Below are 26,498 nucleotides of genomic sequence, written 5' to 3' on the forward strand. Positions count from 1 at the left end.
TCCCTAGGGTTTTCAGAGGCATTTGCTGCAATTAGTGGGCTAAGAATTTGTGATCTCAAGTGTTTATTTTTTTTCTCTTTAAGATGCATTGTTTCTATGTCAAAATATGTCCTATGTTGGGAGAATGTTACAAAGACTGACAATTCTGATTTCCCTCTGATTTACAACCTCTGACTATTACTAATATACACATTTTGTCTGAAAAAAATACATTATTAGGAAATCTCTAGAAACTGTACAAAAGCCTTTGTGTCCACATTGACACCTTCACAGTGTATAAAGCACCTTCACAGTCTTGCAAAGCAGAGGAATCCAGCAAAATCACTTAGGAGCAATGGGAGAAACACATCTCTAACATCACAAATCACATCCTAAACTGTTTTACACCAGCAAAATTCCACTGATTCTAGTGGTGTTATCCACATTTTACCTTAAAATAGATCTGTTCTCTTTAGGACCCAGTTCTGCCATACTGCAGTAAAGCAGATCAACTCCTCTGCCTTCAGTGGTCCTCCACCATCAGCGTGTGTCTGAGTCTCACACTGAGCCACCTAAAATGCCTGTAGTTCACCATCAGGAACAAGAATGGTTTCCATATGTCTTAGTGTTAAATGCAGAGATCTGGGCAACATTTTCCAAGGCAAACACAGTTGGTGCTTTGTGTTTCTGTCTCCCAGGGAAATGCTTAGAGGACCTAACATGCCACAGCATTCCAGCCCATTCCATCAGAATCTAGATCTGTATAAGCTGGACACCTAACACCTCTTACATCTTTATTGCACTGTTACCTAAAAACAGTGACACTGTTTTATACTTTTTCATCATAACAACAGCTCCCAGTAATCTGTAGTTACATTTAGCCATGAGCCTCCTTCTAGGCAGTGAGTAGTGTACACCTGTTTTCCTTATTTTGACTTCCAAAGCAAACTCTTTTCTAGACAGATTTGGTATCTCATCCATTTTACTGTTGAAAATTGTTTTCATCCAAAATTCTGATTGTTGTAATGGAACTAAAGAGTACTGAATGAGAGCTGAAGGATGATTTAATTTCCTATGCTATGTTTGAATAGTGGGCCACCTTATTGTGTCCTCTATGGGGACCTGGGCAAGTGAACTGAGAAGGGAAGCACAGGGCTTTCCAGGGAAACGCTCAGCTAAGGAGGTTTAGTACTACTGTAAATGCAGACTCAGTTTTTCCCTGCTAGTGCTTCCTCTCCTTCATATAAACAAAAAACAAGGGGAAAAAAAGGATTTGCTGGCTTAGACTGTTTTTTTTTTTACAGTCTACAAGCACTTAAGAAACAAACAAGAATAATATTTTTAAGGGAAATTTCATAGAATCATAGAATCAACCAGGTTGGAAGAGACTTCCAAGAGCATTCAGTCCAACCTATCCCCCAGTCCTATCCAGTCAACTAGACCATGGCACTAAGTGCCTCATCCAGGCTTTTCTTGAAGACCTCCAGGGATGGTGCCTCCACCACCTCCCTGGGCAGCCCATTCCAATGCCAATCACTCTCTCTGCCAACAACTTCCTCCTAACATCCAGCCTATACTTCCACCAGCACAACTTGAGACTGTGTCCCCTTGCTCTGTTGCTGGTTGCCTGGCAGAAGAGACCATCGCCACCTGTCCACAACCTCCCTTCAGGTAGTTGTAGACAGCAATGAGGTCACCCCTGAGCCTCCTCTTCTCTATGCTAAACACCCCCAGCTCCCTCAGCCTCTCCTCACAGGGCTGTGTTCCAGGCCCCTCACCAGCCTTGTCGCCCTTCTCTGGACACCTTCCAGCACCTCAACATCTCTCTTGAATTGAGGGGCCCAGAACTGGACACAAGACTCAAGGTGTGGCCTGACCAGTGTTGAGTACAGGGGAAGAATAACTTCCCTCATCCTGCTGGTCACACTGTTCCTGATGCAGGCCAGGATGCCATTGCCTCTCTTGGCCACCTGGGCACACTGCTGGCTCATCTTCAGCCTACTATCTATCAGTACCCTCAGGTCCCTTTCCTCCTGGCTGCTTTCCAGCCACTCAGTCCCCAGTCTAGAAGGACAATGGTTTGAAGACACTGGAGGATGCATATCAGCTCTCTACCAGATTTTTTTGGTAGTTGTTGTTTAAAAAGGCATCAGCAACTATGTGAATGTGCCATTTGTTGCTATGACAATCATTGACTCAAAGTATAGATATGGGAAATGGATAGTAGTGGTGGCCACTTCTTAGTTCCTGTTACCGCAGAGCACTTCAGTAATGGCTGATCTTTTTAACACAGACAGCCTTGCTGCTTCATTTTCTTCATGTATTATATACTCATATATCTTTAATGTGGAGTAAGAGCAACACAATCAATTATTTATTATGCAGCTGACAGCATGCAATGAAGACACAACAGACAACTATTCAATAATGCATTATCACGCACTATATATCAGTGCTGTGTACAACTACAAGACAATATGAAAGAGCCTTGCACTTAGGTTGACTTCACAGCCAAGAAAATTACATGCAGTTGTCTAGCTCACTCTGCTAAAAGACATTACCCTGTCCTAATGGCTTTATAGATTTGCATACTTTTAAAGGAGAAGAAAAAGTAGATTTACCCTCGAGGCAGGCATGAGGCTCAATAAGCATATTCTACATGATTTCTAAGGAGACCAAAACAACTCATTCCTCTTGTCTTAAAAGAGGACTTTAAGGTTTGATTCTGTTATCATTACAAAGTTCAGCTGTAAAATATACATACTCTGAGGCATAAGGCAAATTTCATTTGAGTAAGCATGGCAGAATCAGGTCAACTTGGGTATGCCAATGAGTAGGACAATAGATATCTAAAACAAAGAGACTCCATTGCTACAGAAGTACTTTGCACTTCTTGCATGTCTACCTCTAAATACCATGTCCTGTAACACAGGTTCTGGAAGAAGAGGGAACACTCCTGACTGGGCTGTTTTCCCTCTGCTACCAGCCAAAAAGCACTAAGAGCAGTTCAAGACCTTGGTTGGAATACAAGTAAGACATTTTGCAAGATTTCCCACCCAAGAACATGCAGCAGAGCTTTGCCAAAGAATACTGGCCATCTGGTGCACCAAGGCGATACGGCAATGCGATCAGTCACTTTCTTTTTGGCTTTGGTTTATTCTCAGTCTCACCCCACGCCACAAGACACACATGTGATTTCCTTCCTCCCACTTTTGATTGATGACTGTCTATGCAATAGTGGCATAGACTTGACATTTTAGCCTGTAGCACATATATGAATGTGCAGATGACCTTCCACTGGGAAGTTATGCGCTTCAGTAGGGGGTAAAACCTCACTGCAATGTGTGAACATATGACCCACCGATCTCTTAGTGTATGGCACATGAAGGACCCAAGCTAGGTCAACAAAGCTTCTGAATACAGATGTGGAGAGTACGCAAAACACCACAGAAAGCAAAAAGGGAGCTCCAGACACCTCCAGAGAAAGCTCTGAGTCCCCTGTTAACTGCTCTTTGTTGCATCCAGCTGTCCTTACGCACAGCACAGCACCTCATTCACAGCAGTGTTTTATTGAAACTCATCTGGACAAACACAGCAATTGTCTAACATCCTGCAAAGCACTTAGTAACTACTCTGTTCTCAAACAGAAGGAGAAAAGCACTCTTGAAAAAAGAAAGATGCAACCAGAGGAAAACACAGTTGATAAAAATGGGGGTTGACTGAGCCATGTAAGGTGGCACAGTTGGGATGCCAAGATTACAGATACTCCAAATAAGTCAGAAGCAGACACTGCTGGTTCCATCATGATCTCCTATGTATGTAAAACACACATAATGTAGAATTCAAGCACTTTATATCCAGGGTTTCCCACTCTTTGATTCAGACTGGTCAGACTCATCTTATTTTAAGATTGTGGTATAACCTTCCTGGTCAGCATTATGCAATATTCTCTCCCATCACAAATGCTCAGAGCATTCCTGGAGAATCAAGTCCTCCCGTCTGCAACTCCTTGTGGGAAAACAAGACATGACTCTACTGGCACAAATCTGGGCCCCTCAATTCAAGAGAGATGTTGAGGTGCTGGAAGGTGTCCAGAGAAGGGTGACAAAACTGGTGAGGGGCCTGGAACACAAACCCCATGAGGGTAACCCCTGAATGTTCAGAAATGATATTAACTGCAAAATTCTTCTGTTGCCACCTTAGGTTCCTGGTTCTGCTCATTGTTTCTGGTGTTGCAGATTCACTGATATTGATGGTTCCCCTGATATCCATCAAAGTACAAAAATATATGTATCAGTTTAAGACCTGGATCACACTAATTTAAAACTAAATTGAATGATGCACTTGGGAGTATTCTCCAGAGCAGAATCCTGCAAGAATTCAGAACAGCACAGATTTGTGACCAGAGCAAAAAGCGAGATGTCAAAAAGAACAGGTTCTGTCACTGTTAGTGTCTGTTAGGTAACTGTGTAAGTACAACTCACCATCACTTTATTCCCTGTGAAGCGACTGCAGTTTCACCCATATCAGAAAGAGAGCACTAGAATATCCAGCAATTATATTATTAATTAATATACTTTGCCTTCAGTATCTTGAAAGGCTTCATTCAGTAAGCCTTAAAAGTATTTTCAGAGCCACAGTGAAGAGCAGCTATTAACAGCACAGTTTGTTATTATAAATAGGTCTTTTCTATCTCTAAGGGTTGATCTTGGTGATCTTTTAAATGAACTACAGAAAAAGTGGCAGCTGTTATCTTGACAGATGGGACTTAGGCATTGCTCTGCTGGACACTGGACAGTCATCTCTCTGGAGGACAGTAGGAATTTTCAAGAGCCTGTAACTATTTTCATCCACTTAATAGGCCACTCATGTCTTGAACTAGTAAAGGGAAGAAGCAAGGAGAATGCAAAATAAATGTTTTAGGAGAAACATCTCAGAGAAAGGGGTGAGAATCAGATAAGTATCACCTATTAGTGATTCTCTCCTTGAGTTTTACTGAAGTGACACACAGAAAAAGAAGCAGTTTGTTATACAGGCCATGGAGGCAAACAGGCACTGCCAGAAGGTGAGATACAGAAAGCCTGTGCACTGAGTGAAGTACAGCCTGCAGTCGACTAGCAGGACATTGTAAGTGCAAGGCTGCAACTCAATTTTCAGCTCTTCCTAGAGCTGGGTGCTAGGTTGGACTGGATGATCTTGGAGGTCTCTTGCAACCTAGCTGATTCTATGATTCTACATCTGGATGTAGAGCTCTGAATCCAATTTTAAAGACAGACACAAGCCTGAGAAATTATCATCCTTTTTAAAGGGTGGTTGGTATGGAGGGGGCTGTTATTTTCTATTAAAAAGATGTGCTAAGAGCACCACAAGTTCAACTTTACATCAAGCCTGAATTTCAACCTGTGTCCTTCACCTTTTCTGATGGTAATACAATATCACAGTATCACCAAGGTTGGAAGAGACCTCATAGATCATCAAGTCCAACCCTTCACCACAGAGCTCAAGGCTAGACCATGGCACCAAGTGCCACGTCCAATCCTGCTTTGAACAGCTCCAAGGACGGCGACTCCACCACCTCCCCAGGCAGCCCATTCCAGTGTCCAATGACTCTCTCAGTGAAGAACTTTCTCCTCTCCTCAAGCCTAAATTTCCCTTGGCGCAGCTTGAGGCTGTGTCCTCTTGTTCTGGTGCTGGCCACCTGAGAGAAGAGAGCAACCTCCTCCTGGCTACAATCTCCCCTCAGGTAGTTGTAGACAGCAATAAGGTCTCCCCTGAGCCTCCTCTTCTCCAGGCTCATCACTGGAAATCAAACCCTCAATGGGATCACTCCCTTGAATCTGTATGGCAACTGGAAATGGAAAATGATGAAGTTAGGAGTAAATTAAGCAAGTGGTAATTAGGGAGGTCAGTGAGATGAGTAGAGACCTGGATCTCAATCATTGCTCCCAGGGCTCGTTGTGTAGGGTTTGTCCCTGCATTGCTCTCATTCACTTTAACAGGAGTTTGAGGGTGGACTGCACAGATGTGAAACGTTTTTCCAGAAGCAGTATTTTCACACACAGGACTGCTGCAAACAAGAGACATTTACATATGTTTGGGAAATAAGAGGTCAATCCACAGGCACAAACAGCAAAGCTAAACATTGACCAACACCTTAATAGCACAAGAGGGTGGAAGATAAGATGAAAGTGGACCAAACATTGAAGCTTTATGTAAGCAAATGTATTATTACAGCAGCAGCAAAAAGCCAGAAAATTCAGACTCTACAGCAAAATGTGTAACATCATCGGCTGTAAAATCAAAGACAGGAATGATCAATACTCTGCACAAGTCACAGGAACTGCTGTAGACCAGACAGACCACACTACCTTTCATCATCCCAGTAAGTGTAACTGAAAAATTAGCATCCTATGTGAGCAACTTGCCACAGGAAGTCAGTAAAAACCTGTTCCTAACATTCAAATAGCAAAAACATATAAAGGTCAGAGCATTTTTCTGCTATAATGATTGTCCTGTTTAATTTGATCCAAAACACCAAAGAAAATACAATTCAGAATATATTGCTTTATTTTCCTATTATTAGTATGAACTATTTAAATTCAGCTTTGGTGAGGTCTAAGGAATTCTGGAATGCCACCACTCTAATTATTTAACACGAAGTATTGTTTAGCTACATCCAAGCTAAAAGACACCCAAGCCCTTAAGGAGAAAACATAAAAGGGAAAGAGAAAAGTTAAAAATCACAAAGCACAGGCTGAAGGGGAGGCATATCACATAAAATTCAAGTATCCAGACAGCCAAATCAGGCAAAAGAAAGGCAGAAACCAGCTAAAATTTGGATCAAATAAAGCAAGATTTATATGAGAGTGACACAGTTATCTAGCCTAAAATTCACCCAGACCCTTAGAGGTATTCTCCACCACTTACAAAAATAATTGAAGAGAACAGATGTTCCCAAACCAGGTAGCATGGCTTACTCTGTAATGCATAATACACAATTCTATGGAACATGTAAGAGCCCAATTTGTTTAGACTGCTGCTTCCACGTTCCCATTTTGCACAGCAAAGAGAAAGGTCTGTGGGAGTTAATTTGTCTCAGTTTTGTGTACTGTTCTAATGCTCAAACACGTGTCTGCAGATTTACTGGCTGCCTGCATAGGGAGCTGCAGTGATCCCGCTCACAAGGGCAACAATCACCCAACCTGCTGAGTCTTTGGAAATCATTCATCAGAGTTCTAAGTAATCTGGCTGTTCATGTTACCATACTGTTGCCAGGGAGGGGGGGAGGAAAAAGAAAGGAAAATTACATAAATCAAATGAACTTAAGTTTCAAACAAAGAAACTCTGCTGACTGGACTCAAAACTCACATAGGTACCAATCTTTCTCCTGGCAAAACAAGTACATTTGTGGATTTTTCAAGAGAATGGATACAGAGAATTTAAACTTCTTGGTATATCTAATTGGTGATCCCCATCACAACTGAGTATCTGTGGGCTTCTGCCTGCCCCCCGTTACTAAAGATCACACAGGATACAGCCAGGCATGTTTAAGCCATAATTCTTATTTTAACAGGTACAAACCACAAGAAAGCATGTTCTGCATCTCATTTCACATCTCATGTGGGCTCAGGCAGTATCCTAGAGACACAGAACAGCATATACTGCATTCATTTTTTCTCTGTTATAATCATCCACTTATCAAAATAAATATTGTTGTGTAGTAAACTCACAAATTTTCACCAAATCCAGCTACCCTTTTTGGCATATTTTTATAGCTTTCAACTTATTAATCTGACCTGAAGACAAGACACTAATTTGGGAGAACTCCCCCATATTTTCCTGTATTTTCCTGTTGATAAGCTGAGTTTTGGTTTCACCTCAGGGGTTCCTCTCTGTTGTTGACATCATAGCGTGATGAAGATGATCAGGCAGAAGAATCACGGAATGGTTTCAGTTGGAAAAGACTTCTAAGATCATCAGGTACAACTATTAGCTAAGTCAACCAAGTCCAGTGCTAAACCACATCCCTCAGCACCACATCTCGTCATCTTTTAACACCTCCAGGCATGGGGATTCCACTGTCTGCCTTCAGTAGTGTGGTCGCTCGTGGATGGATATCTGATCTTACACATATAAGGGCACTGCTTGCACTCCATCCTGAACATCAGCCACAATGGCTGATGAAGGAAAGACATCTAGAGCTGTATCAAAAGTCTACATCAGCTATAATACTACTGGTAATTCAATTCTTGATCTATATTTGACTTTAAAAGAGCCAAACCATGTGCCTTGCTTGTGCACTGTGTCCTAGTATTTACCTTCTAGCAAGAGGACTATATACTGCTTTCTGTCCTTACAGAACCTCACTTTTTTTAAACTTGCTGTTCACAGCCTTCTTAGAGAGTGCTCACATATTTCAGGGTCCAGTATGGTTGGTATTTAGCAGCCAATTTGCCAGGCAAAAAAAAAATAGCATATAAATTTTTGCACAGCTTGTGAACAAGCATGCAAGCCTTTTTGTGATCTGCCCTTAGCACTACAGTGGCTTCTGTAACATAAACCAGCTTTTTCTGCAGTGATCTTAACACCTGATCCTGCAGATTATGACACCAGACTCCTGGACAGCAAATCTCAAAGTAACACTTTGCTAGACAGTGTCAGAAATAGATCTTTCATCAGTCTTTTTCCCAAGGGTTCAAAGGAAAGCAGTGTGACATAAAATAACCCAACACCAAACCCAAGTGGCTTATAAACCAGCTGCATCTGGATTGCAACATTGCATTAACCAGAGAAGTCACTTCTGGAGCAAATAAAACAGCCTGCTTCTGTATAGTAGTATTTTTGTACCTCTGTTACAGCAAATTATGTGTGTAACACAGGCACAGTGCACCTTGCAAGAAGCCAGAACTCAAACAGTGTTTAGTTGCATCTCTCTGAATTAAGTGAACTGCTTTATAGGACCAGGAAACCTAAATACCAGTGCATTGCAGAGCTGCAATATCATGCCTTGTTTTCTGCCTACTGCCAGATTACATCACCTTGTAGCAACTTTTTTAGTGGAGCAGCCAAAGCTCCACTGACTAGAAATCCAACAATTTTTTTTTTTGGTCTTCCTGCTGCAAGTAAGACTGAAAGGATGGGAAGGAAGAGAAAATTAGAGCATGATATCAGCAAGGAAGATGACAGATGGCCCTGGGAAAGGCCACAATGCAGGTACTGTCATAGTACAGCGTACACAGTATAGTGGATCATATCTACACTCAATGAACACATAAGCAAAACCAATTCTTCTGAACTACTGCATGCATGGACACACATATTTTATTTTCTCATGGTAGTTTGTGCTCTTTGTGTCAGGTTCTCTATCTAGCAAGCTGACAACGGCTAGGGGTGAAGTCCTAGCAATGAAAACAACCAACAGAAAAGCCCTGTTTGCCATGGTACAAGCATGATTTCTGCTACAAATGCTTTGCAGGGTAAGACCATGACATGGGGCTGTCATGTAACATGACTGCAGGTCCAGGATGCATGTCAGAATATATTTGTCTTGGCCTCCAATGTCAGTTTGAATTTTAGAAATGGACTGTGCATGCTCAAATCAAATACCAGAATTCCTCTGTGTGAGCTACAAGACCTGTTTTGACTCTAGATATTGCTTAATAAAGAGGGGAGGCCAATTCAGACTGCAGAGTTTTGTCATTTTTTTCAGATGATCTAACACTTTGCACAGCCATACAAATTGCACAGATTCTTCACACACAACGTGAAGCTGACAGTGAGCATTTGTAGCTATGGCACAGTATATGTTTTTACTCTAAGGCAGCCAGACTTCATTCCAGTGACTGGGAGAACATGTTATCTGATGCCTAATTTGATTGATAGTCTGTAGAATCTTTTTAGGCTGGTGTCTGGATATGATCTTTGTTTTTGTCTTTGTGGTGACGGTGCTACCAGACTAAGTGCACTAGGGTACATCCCAGTTTGCTTCTCAATCATTTAAGCTCTCAGAACAGAACACAAATCAGTGTCACCTGTATTTTTAAGGATATAAGAACATCTAACTCTTGTTCTGATCCCATTCGGAGCAACTTCAATATCCTTCTTGCTCTGCTGAAGTGTCATAGAACGCAAAGCAGAAGCACTACCTTTTTATCTGCTTCAGAAGCCTTCATGGAGATTATGAAGTGTGGCCCTGATCTCTCCCAGTTCTGCGCCACCTTGGTATCTGAACACAAAAGGTCAGACTTAAAGCTGGGGTAAAACAGTTGAACCTTGAAAAGGTCAACAGAGCAATGCTAGTTTGTTCCAGCCCAGAGCAAAACCTCACTGAGCCTTTACAGAGATAGGAGACTTGAGATGTAGTAGTTTTCCCACCACACACTTTCCTATAACCATCTCCTACTCTCCTATGCACTTTTTTTTTTCTTCCCCTAAATCACTGTATTTCAAATCAATTTTCTTTCCAGGAAGCCAGAAAACTCTAATGTTCTGGTCTTTGCACCTGCCACTTCTTCTAATGTGGATTTATTCTGTAGGACCCAGGACTAAGACACAGTGAGAATATTTACAGAATACTTACTTAAAACTTCTTATTGTTAACAGTAATAAACAGCACACAAGGATCAAAACTCTTTACTTCACTTATCCTTGCATCAAGAGCCTTCTGAGAGCTCAGGAGAAAGAAATGATAGAGCTTTTCTCAGTAGCCTTGCTTATAGACTTTGAAAGGGCAAGAATTTGAAGGAGATCTTCACAGTTTCATTTCTGTGAAGGGAAACAAATCAACAGTGTATGAGACATTAAACTAGTTAGGTTTCAACACTTTTCACTGCAAAAGCAAACATCTGATGCAAGGTGGTCATATCAGTCAGCGACTTCAAGAATAGAAGACCAGGTACAAAATCTCCCACCACACACATGAAGAGTAGTGTGTTGGATGAGCACAGAGTAAAATGATCTGATTTCATCACCTTAAGATAATTGTTTGGAGTTTGAGGTTTATATTCTGCTCATACAAATTCAAAGCAAACTGAGCCAGGTTTAGTTCATCTGGGTTTGCTGGATTGGTGTGACTTTGCTAAAAACAGGCAAATCAAACCAAAGCTCCCTACTCAAATCTGACCCTAAATCAACAGAAATATTCATGACCCTGAGACACTCCTACATTCAACAGTCTGAGTCAGAGCGGACTGCCTGACTCATTCAAATTGCTCTTCTCATTCTCAGTTGGAAATAGCAGTGCCATAGATGTTTCAGGAAGGGCAGTAAGTGATACTTGTATTAGCACCTTCATTTTTGGAAATCTGCTGTGCCTGCTACAGACAGCTAGAGGAAGGCAGGCAGGCCAAAAAAAAAAATCAAATTCTGGCTTGTATACAGAGACAGTCATCCTTCCCTCTGAGTGGGGAAAATGCCAAAGAACAAATTGGATGGTGTGTACAGAAGGAATTAAACCCCCTCTATCCTGCTGTTTACTTGCCCAGGCACATGCTATGAAACGTGTGTGCCTTGGGGGAGCGATGGTCTATCCCCAGGAAACTATGGCCCATCTTGAAGAGGGTCATAATATACTACTGGAAAGAAAAAATTAGCAGGGGCAGTAAGAGGCTAAGATGTTCAGATTTAACCTTTGTTGGCCCAAAGCCAAATATGCAAGCAAGGCTTAACAGAACTTTATTTCTGATACCTCTGTGCCAACAATAGATGTGGACAGGACAAATATTTGCAGACAAAGGGAGACTGAATGGGGGGAGCCAGACTGCCTGAAGTGCTAATTATAATGATTAGCCCATAGCAGCTTTAGAGCCCTGAAGTGACTGCTCCCCACAGTCGCAGACAGGATAGAATGATTCAACGTCAATGCCACCAGCACAAGATGTCTTTACACATGTACTGTGCCATGTCGTCCTCCTTTTCCCTGAAGGTGTATTAGTAACAGTGTGGTCATACTGTACCCAGTACAGTATAACCACCTCTCTCTGAAGTGAGCACAAGTAAGGCTGCCAGTGGGCTAAAACACATTCACAACAAAATGTTCCTGGTGACCTGAAGGAGGTGTGGACTCTTGTGCTCACTTTCTCTCTGAGCATCTCTCTGAGACCACCTCTCCCAACAGACATCTCTCCTCAACACCCAAAAATGTCCTTAAGATTACAGAAAAAGAAAGTATTAAATGGCTGATTTGGCTAAGAGATGTCTCTTACTTTATTTACATCTGAAAATGGAAAGTAAATGTAATAGTAAAAGATATGTGTTTCTGACTGTGTCCTTTCCTCCTCTGTTCTTTGCTGTTCACCTCCCTTAGCTGTCTGGGAACATGTTTCTCTCAATCTGCTTTTTGCACAGTTAAGCACAATGAAGCTCTTGAATGATTCTGTGATACAAACATAATCAAATTCTCTTTTCTCTGTTCCTGGAAACAACGACAATGCTAAGAAAAAAAATGAACATCTATAGTAGAGGGTAAGCATTTTAGAGCAGAACTTGATCCTTTCAGATCTGCATCTGCACTGAGAGCAACCAAAGGATCATTAAAGTGGTTCTTTACTTTTCCAGAGCTGAACTTGTTACTCCACCCTTAAAACTGCCATGGATGAATTTGATCTGAATATATCCCCAGCTTTGCCTTCCAGAATATTTATGTCTGAAGGCCCAGAACTGCCACTGCAGGACAAATCTTTAGCAAAAAGGACCTTGACATGAATAGCCACATCCTGTACCATCTGATTACACAGGTTTAATTGCATTATTTCCAACCATTTAAAATTATTCTCCCTCTTCCTACATAGCCATATTTACTATAAGAACTGGTAAGAGAGTCAGAGATGCATGGAAAAATGAAGAATTTTTATGCAAAAGCAGTTATGTATTAAAGTGTCTTTTCAGTGGGAGGTTGAAGTATCTCCTGTTTCTCACTCACCTTGAGCTTTCATACAGAAGTCCTGATGCCCTGCTCATAAATTATTCTTTTATTTACCTTTTCTCATGAGAAAAGAAAATCAATCAATCAATCAAAAAACCCCAAAACACGCTCAAACTGCAGCAACATGCAGCCTTCAGCAGAGAAACACTCTTCCTGTATAGCTCTAAGGAGACCCATAAAGCAAACACAACTCTCTGACTTTGCAGATGAAAAACAGTTTACTTGTGACTCTGCAGAGTAGCAGGAAGGGTGCTCCTAGTAACTGCTCTACAGTGCCCCTTAAATTCCTTGCTTTCTCTCACACTGGCCTCTACATGCAAGAAAATGGAAGGCCATGAGGTGACCAACTGTACTAGTTAAATTGTGCATTGGATATTACTTTCATCAGGTTCTTGGTCTGCCCAAAGTAAAAGTAAAGACAAGAAGTGGTAAAATGCCCAGTGAGACCAACAGCAAACTCTGTGGATGGCTCCTGAGCCACATTAGATTTGCAAGCTGAGCAAACTTGAGGCTGCTCCATGAGTATTTTAGGTGGCGCCATCAAGGAGCAGCTTCCAAACACTGCACGTGTTGGCACTGCTACTGTCCAGACAAATATAATCATTCTCTGTCTGATCCTAAAACTGAATTATTTTCCTTTTGTTTCTGTTTCCTAGTCAGAAATCCTGAAGCAGGAGCTGACCTGTCTGATCCTAGCCAGGGTCTCAGTCAACATGGACTACCATCAGTGCAGAGCTACAGAAACACGGCTGGGGCACACTGAGGTTATGGATGCTTCACCAGTTGAAATTGCTCTCCTTCTGCTGTAGCCATGCATCCTCAACTTTCCAGCTTGGAGACCTGGCTATGCTCTGAGAAAACAGGTATTTCCAACACTGTATGCTGGGATCACCCAAATGCTGCTCTCTGGATCAGGATCCCTCCATATTTGGACAGCAAAACCACAAGTGCAACCCCAGGCACAGCCCAAGGGACGCTGTGCCTAAGTCTGTCTGACAGCTCAACATTCTGCCAGGCACCTTAACACACAAAAAAGGGCAGTCTGTGGAGTGCCTGCAGGGCACGCCTGTGATTAGAAGTGGTGGCTCATACAACCCTCCTGCTCCCAGCCCTTGTCGGCTGTAATGTAGACACGGCCTGGGGTGGTGCTGAAGAAGAGAACCTGGCAGTCTTCAACACAACAGAGCCTCTTGAGCTAGAGGCTGAACGTGTCATGTCTCCTAAGCACACATACACAACACATACACACAACAAAAGGCAACAAAAATCTTTATCAAATAAATTAAAAATACTTAAAATTGCAAGCCAAATGAGACCAATCTTCATTTAAAGTGGCCAGCAATGTTCTACAGTCCCTTGTCTCTATGGGTCCTGACATGAAAAGCTAAGTAAAAGCTGAGAAATGCTCACTGCCTGCTAGAGCAGCACACAATCTTCTACCTGCAAATGTATACACCATGTGGTATGTATTAATCAGATTTAAAAGGTCAGGACAGAAGAATACAGTATCTGCTATTACACACACTCCTCTAGAAATGTTGATTGAAGAGTCAAGTTTTTTCTCAGCACCTCTGCAAAGCTCACACTGTAGATACATGGACACATTCATGCCAGAAAACACCACAGTAGCACAAATGGTATTGTTTTTGCATGGAAGTGCAGCACAAAGGGAGATACTTGAAGACAATTAGGTGTCTAAAGAGGTCATACTGTGAGTACTTTAAAAGCATCTGGGCATCTGAGTCCTCAGATTTCAATTACACTACTTTAAAACCTTTTCAACTCTAAATATACGAGGGGCTGAGGCTGATTGTATGAGATCCAAAAAGGCCAAGTACTGGGTCTCCATGCATAGAACACTGAAGAAATACTGGGTAGAAGAAAATAACAGTTAATGTGTGTATTAAGAAATCATTTAACATTATTCATGCTTACATTTTGATAGAGTATTCATAAATACTAATTCTGAGTCAGCTTTGACCTGGCAATTCCCATGGAGCAGACCGAGGTGCTATTTGGCTGAACTTGCTCACAAACCATATCCATCGTTTTAAACCTAAATTTATTTCTGCCCTTGTCAACCTGCTACCTCATTATCTCACTATTCACTGACAAAAGAAATGATGAATCATGAGCAGTGGGGTACAATGAGCCAAATACACTCAATAAAATTAACCTCATTATGTCAGTTGTGTGTAGCATGATGAAGCCCTCTGGTGGGACCTCTGAAGGCTGCTGTAACACATGTAAAGAATAGCTGCATTGTACTGAAAATAATGATGAATGTATACTTGAGGAATGGTGCACAGCAACATCAGGGCTACAAGTAGATTTGCACTTGAGAGTTGTTGCTGTGTGACATCCACAGAGAAGAGAATTTTGTCTTTTTTGTGTGTATGGTTTGATCACTAGGCAATTTTCTCTACCAATATCCAAAGCAGGAATCATTTTCTACTTAAAAGAGAATAAATCCATTTAAAAATCAGGCAAAATGTCTTATACACAAACCATCAGGGGGTTTAAAGTTGTGTGAATTACACTAGGCTGTGTTCTGCCAAAAAGACAACATGAGAAGTACTTGCATCACAGGGAAATTGGAACATTCAGTGCTATGGAATCTATATGTATATGTAGAGATGCAGGGCTCACATTTACTGTACCTCTAGTTTCTGATGAAGTGCATGCTTCCATATTCTTCTCCATAGGGTGACCCACAGAGACCAGAAAGGTCCCAAGGTCAAAAATGTGCTATGCAGCAGACAGCAGTTCTCAACAGTTACTAACTTGCTTCTCTCAAATATATTAAAACCCTGCTGTCTATCTTGTAGAAGAGAGTAGCATTATTGCCCAAATGTGGGATCAGCATTTCTATATTTAAGGTGGATTACTGTGGATTTTCACCATTTGTTTTTCTGTTCTTGCATTTGAGTGAGAGATCTCTACTACAGGTGCATGTGTGTGCCTCTAGTCTTGAAGTATAAAGATCTCAGATCATAATGTTAGAAACTTCAAGTCAAAATAAGTGGAGTTTGTTAGTATTCAAAACATTTGAAAATCAATTCTGTTTCTTCTGGTTACCCAGAACTGAAGTTCTGAAATTTACTGTTATACCTTGTTCAGACAGCATTTCTCATCTGTATTTTGGGTCAGTAACAGTGGCAAACTTCTGAACTGAACTGAACAGAACAGGAAAGGATTTTCTTTAGAAGGGACAGTTAAAGAGAGGTTCAGAAAAAAAAAAAGAATTCATTATTTTAAAATCCAAGAGCTGTGAATCTTCCACGGGAGGAAGAAAGCAGCACTTTATTGTGCAGCACTGTCGCTGTTTGAGGCGAAGGTGGGGGTCCTGAAATACTTTACCCTGGCAGGGCTTGTTGCTACTGCTCTACGGTCAGGAACAAACACAGCTCTGGCAAAGCCTGCTCAGTGACAGGTTTGTGTAAGTCATGTTCAGAAGTTATCTTGGCTAGTGATTTATTTTCTGACAAGAAGATAAAGGCTTGAAATTTGTAATCACTCAGTAAAAGGGCAACAATGCTTCCTTTCAACAAAAGGCATGCACTTTGCCTTAATAAACATATCAATAACAATAATTCTTTCCTCATGTAAAGACACCTTGCCTGCCTGTTCAAGGTAAAAGGCTTGCACTGTGGACCAGACAATTTGAGGTAGCCTCTAGAGCTACCAGGGCTTTTTGAGTTATCCATGGGTCAGCAGTGTGTCCTTGTAGATAAGAAGGTCAATGGGATCCTGGGGTGTATTAAGCAGAGTGTGTCCAGAAGATCAAGGGAGGTTCTCCTCTCTCGCTATTCTGCCCTGGTGAGACCACATCTTGAGGACTACCTTCAGTTTTGGGCTCCCCAGTTTCAGAGAGATAGGGATCTGCTGGAGAGGGTCCAGCGGAGGGCTACAAGGATGATTGGGGGGGGAGGGAACACATGACACAGGCTCTTCTCACTTGCTCCCTGTGATAGGACAAGGAGCAATGGATGTAAGTTGGAGCACAAGAGGTTCCACCTCAACACAAGAACACAACAACACTGGAACATGCTCCCCAGAGAAGCTGTGGAGTCTCCTTCTCTGGAGACTTTCAAGGCCTGTTTGGATTCGTTCCTCTGTGACCTGAGCTAGATTGTATGGTCCTGCTCTGGCAGGGGGGTTGGACTTGATGATCTTTTTAGGTCCCTTCCAACCCCTGACATCCTGTGATCCTGTGATCTCAGCTCCAGAATCACTGTCCACCCACTCACTAAACAGCTCTGCACCAAAAATGGGCTTGAGAGATTCAAGTGAGAAATATTCTGTTGTCTTTTTGGAGAGAAAAAGAACCCAAATAAATTTAGTCTGAGATCACTTACATAAATCCCAGAAGTGCTAGAAAGGCCCCACCAAGGCAGCATTAAATAGCCACAGCATGCTAAAAAAAGAAATTTGTCCCCATATTGTCCCCAGTTTGTCCTCAAAAAAGAAATCAGTCCCCAGTTTGTCCTCACTGAGAGTGAGCTATGGAAGGGTATCCAAACTGTACACTACAAGGAAGTTTGGCAGGTCAGAAATGTGAGAAGGAAACAAAACTATTACCCTTTGTAAGGCTTCTTCTCTTCTTCTCTACAATCACCCAAGCACCTTGGTTCTCCTCACCACAGCAGCACTTTGGACCTACAGCAGTGCTGGGTTACAAGTGCTGACATTCCTCTTTCCGTGGCCCTGCATTTCCATCCTGTTGTCCTACTGTCTTCACAACCACTTTTTTAATCCTTCCCCAACTTGCTTTTCATTCGTGTCAGACTTTTCAGCCCAGTTCACAGTGCAGCAGCCACTCTGACATTTCTCCACACAGCATGGAGTGGTGCAAAGGCAGGAGGAAACAGCTGGGGACCTCCCTGCACTCCCTGTTTCAGCACTATCTATTCACATCATAGCATCTTCGGTGCCCATGGCGAGCAAGTGATGCAGCAGAACAAGAAACATCTTCCAATGTGGGCTGCACTCACATGTACTCTGGGATGTGTCCAAGCTCTTCACTGCAATCAGAAATCAAGACCCATCCTTTAATATACTGCTAGAACATGCTTAGAAGCTGCATGGTAACACTGGCAACTGTAATAAAACTGGCATGTGACTAGAAGACTTGAAATGTCTTTTTCTAAGAGTCTTCTACAACCTCTTGTTGTATTTAAGAAAAACAAGAAGACAGGTGGTCCTCTGTACAGTGAGAGAGTTAACAGGAGGGTGCAGTCAGAGGGGATACTCATTCATTCATTCACTCATAGTGTAGCTGGATGATGTCTGGTGTCTCTCAGATGGCAGACTCCTTTGTATCGCATCCAGAGAACATGCCACATCTGCCTGCATCCTATCAGCTAACACCCTCTTGACCTGCATTGTCCATCAGTTTCTCAAGGGAAATGGAAGAGCTCAGACAACTACTGTCCTAGTACCCCTTGCTTTTTCAGCACGGGTACTTGACCACAAAATGTGCAGAAGTGCCTGAAAGCTGAAGTAAACGTGGCAAGCGATGATGACTGGGACCTATTCTCATCTCACTGCCCTCTAGAAACACAATGGCTAACCATGTCCTTTAATGCCCTCTTCTACAGGATGGAGGAATTTTGCAGTCAGTCAACACTTCTTCCCACACCTATGAAGGGAAGAATCCCAGCCCGAGGTTTCACTGCTGCTTTTCTGCAAGGCAAACAATTTCTCAGTTCTCCATTGCCTCTGGCACCTGAGTTTAGAGCTCCAGGCTCTCTCAGGTCCAGTCTACTTAGTTTGATATCATTCTCTGAAACACTTCAGAAACTTTTGCATCTGAAGAGGAGCTCTGACTGTGCTATGACAGCAAGTCTTAGGAAAGCACTTCAGAAACGGCTAAGCACTTTTAGCAAATCAAGGTATTGCAAGTTTTGTATATCTTACTGAAATGAAGCAAATTGTTACAACCAAACTCCCTGTTATTCTCACAGCAGGTAAGATCAAGCCCTTAACCCATTTACAATACTTATATACCCAGTCAAAACAGAACAAAAAAAACATAAAGGATAACTTAAGCCATTTAGATAGTTTGTTTTCAAAAGTTAAACGCTTTTGGGGTCTGCAAAAACAGAAACAGCTCTTCTGTAGAGCTGGTACAGTGCATATATATGCATTTATGTATATGTATAGATTTATACACACACACACACAAACATGCATACAAAAGACAAACTGTAGAGGCTGGTAATGTAGAATATAGGACTTCAAAAGCACAGAAACTTTACCCCCAGCTTTATCAAAGGTTTGCTCTGTTCTCTGGGTGAATAATTTCCTTTCTGAATTTCCCTGTAAACAATGCCTTTCCCTCCCCAAACAGATTTAGGAATGCAGGGTGTAGCACTTTGCTGGGATTTAGCTTTTTACACTGTCCACAGGGGATTAAGGACGGCAGTGCTTCATGACTGTATCAAATCTGTTTGACTCCTAAGCATTTAAAGCTCCTACATTTCCAATCATAAATCTGAATCGATGTCAAAAAGGAGATGAGCACTACCAGTCGCTTCTCATAGAACAAGTCTTTGTGGCAGAAGTAAGGATCCTTTGTAATGAGGCATTTCCATCCTGATCCAGTGCCTTTTCAGCACCTCTTCTTAGAGGTACAGGCTCTGCAAGTCCCCAGCAGACAGATGTAAAAGGTCATGACTTTTGAGTTCTAGCCAGGAAAAGGTGGGATGCCATAAAAAGGGCACAACCCATGTTAGATGATAACCCTCAGCTGTGCTGTGCAGAAGCACTGCTGACTGCCCCACAGAGGAGCAGTGGATCTGCTCTTTATTTTACTGAAGAAAAGGTTTTTGAATGACAGCAGAACAAAATTCAAAGGAGGGCATAAACTAAAAACTATTGATGGCACTGTCTGTGCACTCCAGAAACTCCTCTGGCAGGGTAGAAGAGACACAGCCATAGCTTTTCCAGAGTTATTGCCAGTTGGCTACTGTGAGACACATAGGATGTGGGGAGCTACTGTGAGACACAAAGGACTGTGTTCACATAGGCAGCTTGACAGAGGAACATCTGCTCTCCCCAGTGGAGATACTTGCAGCCAGCAATCTTGTGCCCAAGCCAAGGTCAGGTGCTTCAGCAGGACACAGCATAGAAGCTTCTCTCCACAAACAACAGAAGATGACTTCCGAGAAAGACTTCACTCCATGGTTAAAGGTAATCTTTGGGATTATTCTCTCAAGTTCTTCCAGAAAATAGGAGGACAGTTTCAGAGTAAGGAAGGTTACAGGTAATTCTGTTTTGACTCTGTAATTTAAGTGTGTGGACAGTGGTCAGATGCAGGGATACTGCAAATGATGTCTGGATGCTCCTAAAGTGGCTGCTCATGTAATAGGGTAACTGTCATGCAGCATCACTGTCACATCAGAAAGACAAGGGTGACAGCAGGGGCAGACAGAACTGCCTGATAAGACAAAATATTTTTGCCTTACAAAGCAAATGGGCAGAAACCACAAAATACTCATTTGTATGCCAACTGAAGATAAGATGAAGCTGTAAAATCCAGATTCACCACCTTAAATACTGCCTCAAATTTTGGTTAACACACAATACTTCAGCCCAGACCAACATGACTAACCTGATGGCCTTCTACAACCAAATTACTCCATTGGTGGATTAAGGAATAGCAACAGATGTCATCTCTCTTGGCTTCTGTAAGGCCTTTGACAATGTCTCACACAACATCCTTGTGGCTAATCTATGGAAGTATGGATTCGATGGACTATTTGATGGATAAGGATTTGGCTGAATCCAGACGGCCACATCCAAAGAGATGCAGTCGATGGCTTGATGTCCAAATGGAGATGAGTAACAACCAGTGTCCCTCAAGGCCCATACTGGGACCAGTACTGTTCAATATATTTGACATATAATGACATAGTGGAATTAAGTGCACCCTTGGCAAGTTTGCAGATGACACCAAAATGAGCCATGCACTTGATTGGCTTGAAGGAACAAATGCCATCTGGAGGGACCTTGAGAGGCTTGAGGAGTGGGCCCATGTGAATCCCATGAAGTTCAGTAAGGCCAAGTCCAAGGTCCTGCACTTGGGCCAAGGCAATTCTCAACATCAACAGATTGAGAGCAGCCCTAAGAAAAGAACTTGAGGATACTAGCAGATTAAAATGTGGACATGAGCTGGATGTGTTCTCGTAGCCCAGAAGGCCATTCGTACCCTGGGCTGCATGAAAAGAAGCCTGGCCAGCAGGTTGAGGGAGGTGATTTTCCCACTCTGCTCTCGTGAGATCCCACCTGGATGGAGTACTGCATCCAGCACTGGGGTTCCTAATACAAGAAAGACATGAACCTGCTAGAGACAGTCCAGAGGAGGGCCACAAAAATGGTAAGAGAGCTGGAGCACCTCTCTTGTGAGGACAGTCTGAGAGAGCTGGGATTGTTCAGCCTGGAGATCTTAAGAGGGCTATTCTATTCTGTTCTATTCTACTCCACATGTACTTGGTGCAGTTTATTAAGTAGTTATTTATTTACTGTACCTTTGCCAGCACACCACAAATAGTGAGCATCCCCAGTTCCTTAAAGAGGAAATTGTAATATTATCACAGAAATCCAGGTGGCCAAAGAAAGATGAAGAGGGCATGATGTCAGATCTGCCACAAGCAACACGGGGCAGGACAAGAGAAATGTCAACTCCAAAGAACTTGGGAAAAAAGCTGCTCCTCTGCTATTAAGTAAAGATGTGGGACATCATGCCACTATTCAGCAAGAGGGCCAAGAATGGGACTCATCTTCCCAGAGTGCAGGTTTTACTCAACACTCCCTAGACAGAGCATTCACAACAATGTTTTGTTCAAGGGCCTTCCTAGCCAAAAACTTATGTTTGGTGTCACCTTCCTAAATCTCTGAAAGCTAATTACGGTTGCCAGAGTCAACAAATATAAACCACAGGAAACAAAACTGCAGAAAACACCTCAGTTCTACTGAGGCACTCCAGGACTAAGGACGCTGCTGTTTGTTGACTTGTGTCACTATCTGTACTACACTGGCACCTGAAGACCCCATCAAGATGAGGATGCTGTTAGGTTAGGCATGGAGAAGGAGCCAGTTCACATCCCAGACTGCTTGCAATCCATCTGCACAAGGCAAAGTACAATGATCATTTTGCAGATGGAAAACAGAAGGAGTAAGCAGATTGCCAAAGGCTTTCAGAAGCTTGCTCAATGAAATCTCTGACAAAAATACAATACAAACCTTTGCTGCTGGAAATGTATTTTGGTGTTAACCCACTACCTTAGCTACTAATCCCATCATGTATATAACTTTTTGAAGAAGATATTGCTGATACTATATAAAAAGGTGCTTGAGAATACAAACAGGTTTACCTCAGTAGTTATATTTACTGGAAAGTGTTCCTACCTTGCTGCAGCTGTAAACTAGAGAAGCAAATACAAAACTGAAAGGAGGCAACAGCTTCCAGTGAGAGCTCCCCTATAATGCTGAATGCCAGAGGAAAACAGATCTGAGCACAGCTCAGCAACTCTCAATCCCCACATCACCTAAGTTGTGCCATCTCCAAGGAAAAGGCCACATCACATGGCAGCTCTTGATGAGAACTTCCCAGCTGGAAACTCAGACTGCAGAGGTCTTTGCATTCTTTTGACAATTTACATAACTAAAGACAAAATATCACACTCCAAAGTGATTTCAAGGACACTATCCCTCTGCACAAAGGTGCAGCAGAAACAGCTCCATTAACAGACCTGTCACTTAAGATTCACCCAAGTCCATAAAGCAAGTGTTAAATAGACTTTGCATTGATCTTTTCAGTCTGGAATGAATCTTACTGCCAACACATTGACATGTGCTTTTAAGATATATACAATCATTACTGATCTGTGTTGGGATGAGAGGCTGGAAAAACATGAACCCAGCATTTTCATGCTTGATTTCATTAGCCAGCAAAGTGGCTTAAAGAATCAGGTCCACAGCTTCCTCTGATAACCTCTCACCATTGAATGCTATACTTCACAAACCTAAGAGTGTGTACCTCTAAATACCGTGGCCTGAACTTCACAGCTAGAAGCAAAGTCTTCAGGAAACCCATCAGAGTGTAGGAGAAAGCAAAAAAACACAAGACACACATTTGGAATTGTCAATTACTGCCAAGGCAGTAGGTATGGAGAGAACATTCAGAACGTGCCTTACCTGTGTAGTGCACCACACACGTCTGACCCTTCTTCGGAAATGTCCGTCCTGTTAAGATTAGAAAAGGTGATTCTTTTCTTGCCTCTGACTGGCTAGGGATGTTTATCTTGCAAGAGGAAAATGTCTGGCTGAGCTCTGTAGTGACTATGCTTTACCAAATCACTAATAAGCAAGACAGGAATGCATATAGTTTAGGGTAAAAGGTCCCAGCTTGGCTTCTTATGTAATTTTCCATCCATCAGTGGGCATTATGTATGCATTTACATAAAAGCATTGTCAAAACTTCAAGGATCATAACCACAAATCTTTCTGAATGTTTTTGCTGTAATTTTTCAAATAAAGTTGTGGAAGGTTCAATTTGCATTCACATTTTCTAATGCTTTTCACTCAAGAGCTCTGACAAGGGCATCTTTAATTAGCCAGGACTTTTACCTACAAAGGAAGTTTAGTTTTGCAGCACTGGGCAACAGCAAAAAGGTGATGCCCTGGGCTCTTGTGAGAGCCTCCTAAAATTTCCACACTGTAAAGAAATGAGGGCTTAAATTATTTTCTTGCAACTGGAAAATAAAATTACCATTTTCACTTTATCTGTTCTAGGTGCTGCCTAAGGCACTAAAAGCCAGTGGAGGACTTTCCAGACTCTATTAAGTGACAACAGTGCATTAAACCAACTAACTTTGATTTCTTCAGGGCAAAGCCCTGGACTAACTATTAAGGAGCATGCTTGCCAGAAGACCAGAAACTGAGGCTCACCTCTCAGACGGATTGCTGACTCCTCAGCATGAATTAACATGGCAGATCACTCATGCATTATATGGTGCACTGGAGGGTATAAAACATCCAGTAACACATACACTATGTATTTGGGGCTTATACCAAAACCACCGTGAGCAGCAAATGGCAGGAGAGCAGGCTAACAGGGGTGAATCAAGATTTATAACATGAAATTGAGATAGTGATGCTTCCAAGCATTATCTGAACAGCCTTGCTCTTCATCAGCTTGCATTTGGGTGCTGTGAGTTGCATAAAAGCACAGTACAATAGCTCTGAATCAGGGCACTAACCCTAAAGCAGGATTAATCTCGTTTAACTTCAGCCATCTAAAACACCGGCAACTATCATATGCCAATCTCCTAGACTTCCTCTGTTTGCAGTGGAGAATTAGCAGCACTTGGAGAAAAACCCTATCCAGAGGAAGAAAAAATTCTTCTCTGGAGATGACTAATTATGTGAGATGAATCCTGCCCTTGGTAAAAGAGGTGTTGTTCAAATGATGATACAGAGAGATGTGACAAAAAGAGTATCAGACCTTACTGATGCATACTCTGCTGTATCAGTAGCAGCAGGAAAGTCAATGAAGCTACATAAATTCAAACCAAAGTTGAATTAGAAGCAAAGCTTCTCAGGACCACTGGCTAGCTGTAGTTTTACTACAGTGTTTAAAATCAGCCAATTTTTATTATGACTTGCATCCAAGAATACTAATCCATATAACCTTATGTGGAATAGTATATTGCTTACAAAGGCAGGGCCAATACATTTAATAGCTAGAGAGTAAAGTTACCCAGCAACAGTACTTCCACCCACACATAAGTATTCTGCTTTTAAATCTCTGCAACCAAGAGAAGAATGAGACTCTCCCAAGCTAAATAGGACAGAGGGAGAAGGATATTTAAAAGCACACACAAAGAAGGAAAAGATACTGGACCATGGAAGTTCCTCTGAGATGGACTTGAACAAATTATTTATGGCTGACTACCAGCCGAGGATGAATCTGACTTACTCTATACGTAACTATGGCTGGATGTTCTATTTAAAAAACGAAAACCCCAAAGCTACGAAATGATATTTTAACACCGCTGAAGAACCGGACAGGAACTGGCTCTGGGAGAGCCTGCGTCAAGCAGAGGTGATTGCACCTCAGCCTTCGCCAGCATCCCACGTTTAACCGGGAGGAGGCGGCGGCCCGGCCACGCGGAAGGGATGCTTACACAAACGGCCGGGGGACGCCGGCGAGGCTGGGCGAGGAGCCGGGGAAAGTTTGCGGCAGGGCGCACTCCCTGGCGAGCGCCGCGACGCTGGGACGCCCCTGGCCCCGCCGCTGCCACCCGCGCCCGGCCGGCTGCACCGCGCAAGGCTTCGCGCAGCTGTCAAGCGGATGCCAGAGACAAATCCCCAGCCTCCTCGCCGGCTGCCGCTGCTGCAGCCCCGGGAGCCGCCAGCTTCCCCCCTGCCGCTGGGACCTGGAGCGGCCGCCTCGCCCCGCTCTCCTTTTCCCGCAACAGGGAGACAAGCCCGCGGGAGTGAAGGGGAGCGGGGCGGCCGTGCCCTCCCTCCTGCACCCCGCCGCCTCCCGACACAGAGACCCCGCGCTCCCTCCTCTCCCCTCAGACTCGGAGCCCCGGGCGACACCCGCCGGGTCGAGTCGCCGGTCGGATCCGGGCGCTCCCGCTCCCGTGCCACAAGGCTGCTTCCCTCCGCGGTTCCGTACCGTCTCCCGGAGAGATGGTCTCGACCTCTACCCCCATGGCTGCACAGAGGAGGCACGACTCGGTCCGACACCCTTCAGCTCAGCACACCACCGCTCCCCGGCGCGGCCGGACCCTCAATGCAGGCCCCTCTGCCGCCGCCTGACAGGGGCCTCCCCAGCTGCCCGTCACCGCCCGCAGCCAATGCGGGGCAGGGGGCGGAGAGGCCGGGGTGGGGGCCGCCCGCCTCCGCCTGGAGCGCTTGAGGGGTGCTGCGGTTGAGGGGCATTCGGTGGCGGCGGCGAGCCCGCCCGCTGGCACGCTTTCCTGCGGTCCCGGCCGTGCGGGAGGTGCTGCCGCCCTCTTCCGGGCAGGGCTTGCTGGAGCGGGGTCCCACGCCGGCTCCCCGTGCGGCGGTCTCGGCGGAGCGCTAGTCGGGAGGCTTGCTGCCGTTTTTCTCTCCCAGTACGACCGTGGCCGCCGCCGCGGCGGGAGTGCTGCGGACGTGTGCGGGAGCTGGCGATAGCAGTGGGACGATTCCGAGTCCACTGCCAAGCGCAAGCCCGCCGGGCGGGCCGGGACACCGGGCGTCGCGCCCCGAAACCCTCCCAACCCTTCTTGCGCTCAGCCTAGGTGCGAATGAGGTGCGAGTGGCAGCTTTTTTCTGGTCACGAACGGCCGCGCAGGAATCCCCCGCATTGTGCACGCTGACCTGAAAGCGTGCCCGTCCCTGTCAGAGGAGCCTGCTGAGAGGATCCATCGATGGTGGCCACCACAGCGTCACCTCAAGTGACAGGTCTCCAGCACGCCACTTTGAGGTACCCTGAGTACTGCACAGGGCAACTAACAACTTCCTGTCCTAATTACAGTATCACAGTATCACCAAGGTTGGAAAAGACCTCACAGATCATCAAGTCCAACCCTTTACC

General features: G+C 43.7%; 1 protein-coding gene across 1 annotated transcript in view; it reads right to left on the bottom strand.

Annotated features, from left to right (window-relative positions):
• FKBP1B (FKBP prolyl isomerase 1B) overlaps positions 1-25,914 on the bottom strand; it is a 36,163-nt gene extending 10,249 nt beyond the window's left edge. The window contains exons 1-2 of the mRNA XM_064146357.1: positions 25,593-25,914; positions 23,102-23,149 (exon numbers count right to left, since the gene is read on the bottom strand). Coding sequence (XP_064002427.1) covers positions 23,102-23,149; positions 25,593-25,629 — 85 coding nt within the window. The 5' untranslated portion in view covers positions 25,630-25,914. The remainder of the gene's footprint in view (positions 1-23,101; positions 23,150-25,592) is intronic.
• Positions 25,915-26,498: the final 584 nt, after the last annotated feature.

The sequence above is a fragment of the Pogoniulus pusillus genome, chromosome 7 (assembly GCF_015220805.1).
Source record: "Pogoniulus pusillus isolate bPogPus1 chromosome 7, bPogPus1.pri, whole genome shotgun sequence".
In the NCBI taxonomy this organism is placed as follows: Eukaryota; Metazoa; Chordata; class Aves; order Piciformes; family Lybiidae; genus Pogoniulus; species Pogoniulus pusillus.